Source organism: Macrobrachium rosenbergii, chromosome 27, assembly GCF_040412425.1.
Source record: "Macrobrachium rosenbergii isolate ZJJX-2024 chromosome 27, ASM4041242v1, whole genome shotgun sequence".
NCBI classification, from domain to species: domain Eukaryota; kingdom Metazoa; phylum Arthropoda; class Malacostraca; order Decapoda; family Palaemonidae; genus Macrobrachium; species Macrobrachium rosenbergii.
In genome coordinates this window covers 27,627,009-27,634,508 of record NC_089767.1, presented here as the reverse complement: position 1 = coordinate 27,634,508, position 7,500 = coordinate 27,627,009, and the positions used below count along the sequence as shown (strand labels likewise).

The following is a 7,500-nucleotide window of genomic DNA, read 5'->3' as shown; positions in this document are numbered from 1 at the left end:
GCTTCTGCATTCCTTTATATTTAGCTGGTAATCCATTGATTAAAATATGCTCGAAATATAATAGCAGCTATTTATATTGAAATGATTCTGGGATAACGCACTTACGATAATACTTTTATCCCGGAATCGTTAACAATTTAGAAAGCGATAAGTGAATTATATTATGATTAAAAATGCTGTGTGAGGCTTGGTTTTGGCATTTACGTCGACCAAAGTTCCGCGATTGTATTTTGAAATTAGGTTTACGCTAATGGCCTTCATTTTGACTTGAGCAAATTACGCCAAAATTCAGAAATTAATTGCATCAAAAGAGCGGATCTTAATTACGTTAATTTTGTCTTTTTTTTTCTCTAGCAAAATATCTGTATTGTATTGTATAATTTTATAACTTATATAGTTGTTCTACTATGCAAAGTGCTAGGTGGGAACAGTGGGATTCTAGACACACTCAAACTTACAAATAGAGCAATGTAAGTTTTCAGATGTGATTTGGAAAGCGTTTAACTTATATATATACTGTATATATACGTCATTTTGCTGGGAACAGAATACTGCATAATTGCCTTACAATACTTGCTTTGGAAAGGCATGTGTAATTTTCTGCTGTTTAATATATATATATATATATATATATATATATATATATATATATATATATATATATATATATATATATATATATTATATATATATATATTTATATATATATATATATATATATATATATATATATATATATATATATATATGTGTGTGTGTGTGTGTGTGTATGTATGTATGTATGTATGTATATACAGTATATACGTAAATAATAATAATTCACAACTATAATTTCCATTGATGCAAGTTATTCCCCAGGTACAGAGAATTCGATATAAAATGGTATTTGTCGCATAACATTTGATATTTGATAATATTTAAATGAAAGCATATTTGTGACAAAATTTCACACACAACTACACACACACACACACACACACACACACACATATATATATATATATATATATATATATATATATATATATATATATATATATATATATATATACATATATATATATATATATACACACACACATATATATATATATATGTGTGTGTGTGTGTGTGTGTGTATGTATGTATCTTTGTATGTATACACACATATGTATTTATATAAATTTATTTACTTATTTATTTATACACACACACGCACATGGCACCGTGCCACGTATCACACAGTCCTCTTGCAAGCCCTTACCGAGAGGTTGCCCAGATTGTGCACGATGCAGGACAGCATTGCTGTCTTGGTGGCCGTGACCGTGACGTTGGTCGGGGTGTTGACATCAAAAACCGGGGGCATGGTTGGCCCAGGGGGTGGGGGCTCGGTGACGACGTGTCGACCTTCCCTGGACCAGCCACATGTCCACTCTGCAAACAGATCAATGGAGCTTTAGAAATGCAGGCGTGGGAAAATCAGAATTTCATTTTAGAATTTTTTATTTTTTTTGTGTAAAAGGAAATTCTGTTGTTGCTGAAGGTTATTTTGAGGGACAGTTGAATTTCTCTTTGTTATGTTTTGTTATTGGAAGCACTATATCACTAATAATTACTGGTAATGTAGATAAAAATGAATTAGGGTTGAAGCTTTTTTTTGCTATTTATCCTCAGACATTTTATTACTTGGTAAGAAATTACCTGTAATTGAAATTTCTGTCTAAAAAATATATCACAGTTTTCATTGTATACTTCATTAAAATAATTTATTTTAAATTGCACAAAGTTTCAATTGTAAGTTTTTCCATTGCACATTTTCTTAGTTCATAGCAATGTCCTCGCACTGACCAACACTCCAATTTTTTCAAACATAAATGTTCAGCTAAAAATGATGCAATTTCTAATTATACATAGTATATCAGTCACTAAGACTGGACGCTCAGATAAATTCTCCAGGAAATGTCAGGTAAATGAATGGACCGTTACCTGCAAGAGAAATACTTTATGAGAAATGACACATGGACACAAATTATGGATATACGTATATTAATACTGAAGTGTTTCGTAGTTTTATGTACCTGCTACTCACTAGCGGATCCAGAAAAATTTCTTTTGGGGTGCACCAATTTTAATATACATACATACATATGTATATGTATATATATACATATATTTGTGTGTATATATATATGTATGTATATAAATTATTTATGTAATAGATTTTTAATTTTTTCCCCATTTCCATATTTCCCATTTATGTTGTTATTATCTAAATCTTCAATATTATTATTTTGTCATTATTTTACATGGGGAGAGCACGTGCCAGGTAACCCCCCCCCCCCCCGCCTTCTCTGGGTCCGCTATTGCTTTGACTGTAAATTACTGAGCTGTAGCACATGCTTCTTAAACTTAATTACTGATTCGTTCCTTCATAAATTGAAGCTTAGTACGGAATTCAGAGATATCAGCGAAGTTATAGCTGTTATCAGCGGCTGACCTCTGTTGAAATTCATATGGATATAAAGGGTAAATAATATCTTATTTTCTACCACTGATAGAAATGGTCTGTTACATGAACACACTGCGTAATTCATTCGGCTAAAACTTTGTCAGTAGTTAAAGTCATTACGGACTGTAACTTGGAATAACCTCAAGCCACTTGGTAATTGCAAACGCAGATTGCGACCTCGAATGAGATAACCCAGATTCTCAGCTTTATACTATATATATAGCTACTGTTATATAAGCAAGTCTTTTGCAAAAGGATATGTTCTGGGAAATCTTTGTATTTACACATTTATTATTTTTATTCAGTGACATGGGAGTGAGTGAGAATTTGATTTGAGTTAAGCGTTTTTAATTACTTTCTTTAAATAAATAAAATGTACATGTTCTACTTTATCTCTCTCTCTCTCTCTCTCTCTCTCTCTCTCTCTCTCTCTCTGGTACCCAAGCCTTGATCTTTCCTTTTTTATGGGCGGCTGGACACGTTTTTCAGTCATTACATTCATTTGTTGTACTATATTCCTTCGTGTCATATTCCACTTGGCTCGGCAATCTCTTCACAGTTTTCCACTTGGTGTTTATAGAACCTTTAAATCTCTTCCAAATATTCAGCAGAATCCTTTCCTCATCATATTCGTTCTCACAGGTCTACTTGTTGTAGATATTCATCTGATTCTTTCTCACAGGCATACTTGAGGATATTCATCTGATTCTTTCTCACTGGTATACTTGTAGATATTCATCTGATTCTTTCTCACAGGTATACTTGTAGATATTCTGATTCTCACAGGACTTTCTTCTTTCTCACTTGAGGTATCTGATTTCACAGGTATACTTGGATATTCATCTGATTCTTTCTCACAGGTATACTTGTAGATGATTCTTTCTCATTAGATATTCATCTGATTCTTTCTCACTGGTATACTTGTAGATATTCATCTGATTCTTTCTCACTGGTATACTTGTAGATATTCATCTGATTCTTTCTCACAGGTATACTTGTAGATATTCATCTGATTCTTTCTCACAGGTATACTTGAGATATTCATCTGATTCTTTCTCACAAGTATACTTGTTGTTGATATTCAACTGATTCTTTCTCACAGGAATACTTGTAGATATTCATCTGATTCTTTCTCACAGGTATACTTGTAGACATTTATCTTTATATATTTGGTATTTGCAGAAACCAAGCTATTCCAGACACAACAAGCTCCTTTCCGTTATCCACAGGGACTTCAAACCGACTGGCAAAGAGAGAGAGAGAGAGAGAGAGAGAGAGAGAGAGAGAGAGAGAGAGAGAGAGAGAGAGAGAGAGAGAGCAGTATGTTGGCTAAATGCTTGGCATTTTCATCTTGAAAATTTACGTTTTGTTATATAAGTTTGGACTCCATTAACCTTCCTTACCTAGAAAATGAAAATCACTTATCTCTTTTAGGCTTATTCATAGATACTTTAATTTTAAGTCAGCATCAACTGAGTTTAGCTGTGAACATTGGCAGTTGGCAGAGAGACGTTACGGTTGACAGAAATCAGCGCCGATAATGATGAGTTTTAGCCCATGTCTGTCATTTTTTATGTCTGTATAGAATCAGCCCATTCATAATTGGTTATATAACACGTTCAGTCTTTCCTGCAGTCTTTTGTAGAATTACTCATTACATATATATAAAGATAAAGATATATATAGTATATATATATATATATATATATATATATATATATACACACATACATAATTATACACATATATATATATATATATATATATATATATATATATATATATATATATATATACATATACATATACATATACAGTATATATTGTGTGTGTATGTGTACGTGTGGATGTCTTTGCGCTTTGTTTGTTTTACGTGGTGTCATTAACCGAAGTGTCGTTATGTAAATTTCATTCCCTTTAAGTATGATGAGTAAAGTGAGTTGGTGCAACTGAAAAGGAAGAAAATTAAAATAAAAAAGAACTCGAATAAGAAGAAAACTGGAAAGGCGAAGAAAACGGAAAGGCGAGCAGGACGGTGCGGAAAGAGAAGAAGAATAATAATAATAGGAAGAAGACCACATCCGCTGGAAAGCTTGGTTTCGGATGAAGAGGATCCATGAAGAATAGCGTTCCATTTTTATATGTATTTTTCATTTTTTTTTTTTTTTTTTTTTTTTTAGTCGCTGACGACGGTCTTCTTAAAAACTGAGCAGCGGCACCAGAAGCATTTTTTTTTCATTATTTTTTTTTTTTTTTTTTTTTACTGACGACGCTCCTCTTAAAAACTGACCAGCAGCGCCAGAAGCAGTTTTTTTGTTTTGTTTTTTATTTAATTTTTTTACTGACGACGCCCTTCATAAAAACTGACCAGGCTGCACCAGAAGCAATTTTTCAAATTTTTTTTCTACTGACGACGCTCTTCTTAAAACTAAGCAGCAGCTGCAGAAGGAATTTTTTTTTTTTTTTTTTTTTGACGACGCACTTCTTAAAGGCTGAGCAGCAGCACGAGAAGGAATTTTTAAATTCTTTAATTTTTAATATTTTTTTTTTTTTTTACTGACGGCGCTTTTCTTAAAAACTGAGCAGCAGCACCGGAAGGAATTTTTTTATTCATTTATTTTTTATTTTTTTTATTTTTTTACTGACGACGCTCTTCTTAAAAACTGAGCAGCAGCACCAGAAGCAGTTTTATATTATTTTTATTTTTATTATTTTTTTTTATTGGCGACGCTCTTCTTAAAAACAGAGTGGCAGCACCGGAAGGATTTTTTTTAATCTTTTAATTTTTATTCTTTGTATTTTTTTTTACTGACGACGCTCTTCTTAAAAACTGAGCAGCGGTACCAGAAGGATTTTTTTAATTTTTTTATTTTTTATTTTTTTTCTTTGCTGACGACGCTCTTAAAAACTGAGCAGCGGCACCAGAAGGAATTTTTTTTATTTTTTAAATTTAAAAAATTTTTTTTACTGACGACGCTCTCCTTAAAAACTGAGCAGCGGCACCAGAAAGGATTTTTTTTATTTAACATTTTTTTTATTTAAATTTGTTTTTACTGACGACGCTCTTCTTAAAAACTGAGCTGCGGTACCAGAAGAATTTTTTTTTATATTTTACGTTTTTTTATTTTTTATTGTTTTTACTGACGACGGTCTTCTTAAAAACTGAGCAGCAGCACCAGAAGGAATTTTTTGTTATCTTTTAGATTTTTAATTAAAATTTTTTTTACTGACGACGCTTTCCTTAAAAACTGAGCAGCAGCACCAGAAGGATTTTTTTTTATTTTTTATTTTTTATTTTTTTATTTTTTTTTACTGACGACGCTCTTCTTAAAAACTGAGCAGCTTCACCAGAAGCATTTTTTTTTTTATTTTTTTTTTTTTATTTATTTTTTTACTGAAGACGCTCTTCTTAAAAACTGAGTAACGGCACCAGAAGGAATTTTGTTTAAATTTTTAATTTTTAATTTTTTTCTGGCGACGGTCTTCTTAAAAACTGAGCAGCAGCACCAGAAACAGCAACGAGAAGCACCTCGGCATCTGCAAGGCTGGCGAGTGCAGCGCAAAAATACGTTTCCTCCGTGATATGCAGCAAATTAAATCTTCAAGCTGTATACGCTCTGAGGAGCATAAAAAAAAGAAAAAAAAAAAAAGACTCCTGCTGCATTCACAATAGAGGAAAAAACAAGCCGAGGAGGATTTCATCTGTTTAATGAAATTTTCCTCCAGCACGCGGGAGTGAGACTTGAATTTTCAGGAAAAGGCGTCTTTTCGTACTGTGAGAGAACCGCGGAGAAGATGATGAGGTATAAACATTAATGTGGCGATCCGTTGGGCGCGGAACAACTCGTTTTCGCAGCAAGTGGGAGAATTACCACCTTACTTTTCTCTCTCTCTCTCTCTCTCTCTCTCTCTCTCTCTCTCTCTCTCTCTCTCTCTCTCTCTCTCTCTCTCATATGCACACCCTTTATGTATTCGAATATGTTGAGATGTTTCTCGATTTTTTCTTGACAGGTGTTGGGTTTAAGTCGAGGATCTCTCTCTCTCTCTCTCTCTCTCTCTCTCTCTCTCTCTCTCTCTCTCTCTCTCTCTCTCTCTCTCTGTGTGTGTGTGTGTGTGTGTGTGTGATATACACATCCTTTCACTCGAATGTCTCTATTCCTAATTCTACATTTTTTTATGACAAGTGTTGTGTTTAAGGAAAAATAAACCAGAATACTCGAAAAAATCTTCGAACTTATAAATCTATGATTAAACTTCCTTCCTACCTCCCTATGAACTCCATATTGTCAGGATTTTCCAGATATCCTAATTATCTGCATGATTTTTGAGGGGTGAGATAATGACTCGATAATGACTCGCTATATTGATTTAGTTTTATTGTTCTCAAAACACCTGCTGCCACTCTGGTTTGTGTGTAGGAGTAACAAAGAACAACTTGATTTAACATTTTTAGGATAGTATTTTTATTCCTTACTCTGTGAGCCGTATACCACGTATAGACAACCTTGTATATTTTTCAGAAAATCATTTGACTTTTGGTCGTCCAAAAAAAAAAAAAAAGGAATTCTTTTCAATTGTAATTGTAGAAATGCCTACACTATTATTATTATTATTATTATTATTATTATTATTATTATTATTATTATTATTATTATTATTATTATTATTTATTCAGTATCTTATCATTACATTTATTTCCGGGGTCGCCCCACATTCAAAGGATTCCAGCGGCAAAGCTCTAATGTTATTGTATTATCACCATCCAACTATTTACCGGGAACATAGTTTAGGATCTCACGTTTATCAGTGGGCCCAGTCTGAACTACGTCATCTCCCTTTAAAGTAGCAATGCCAGTTGGGGCACCCCACTAACACGTATAGTCATGAGAGATGAAGCTTAATTTACGGTATCTGATTTACGGAACTTTGTTTCATATTGACGCTTTTCTTTAAATTGATCATAAACAATTATTAGGTATAACAGGGACTAACCAGAGCAAACACAAAATATA

The 7,500-nt window shown here is 32.8% G+C and overlaps 1 protein-coding gene and 1 long non-coding RNA gene across 2 annotated transcripts in view; one reads left to right on the top strand and one right to left on the bottom strand.

Moving 5' to 3' along the window:
* LOC136853513 (uncharacterized) overlaps positions 1-7,500 on the top strand; it is a 343,444-nt gene that overhangs the window by 125,305 nt on the left and 210,639 nt on the right. The window lies entirely within an intron of this gene.
* LOC136853512 (zwei Ig domain protein zig-8-like) overlaps positions 1-7,500 on the bottom strand; it is an 89,479-nt gene that overhangs the window by 19,892 nt on the left and 62,087 nt on the right. The window contains exon 3 of the mRNA XM_067129175.1: positions 1,244-1,413. Within this exon, the coding sequence (XP_066985276.1) occupies positions 1,244-1,413 (170 nt within the window). The remainder of the gene's footprint in view (positions 1-1,243; positions 1,414-7,500) is intronic.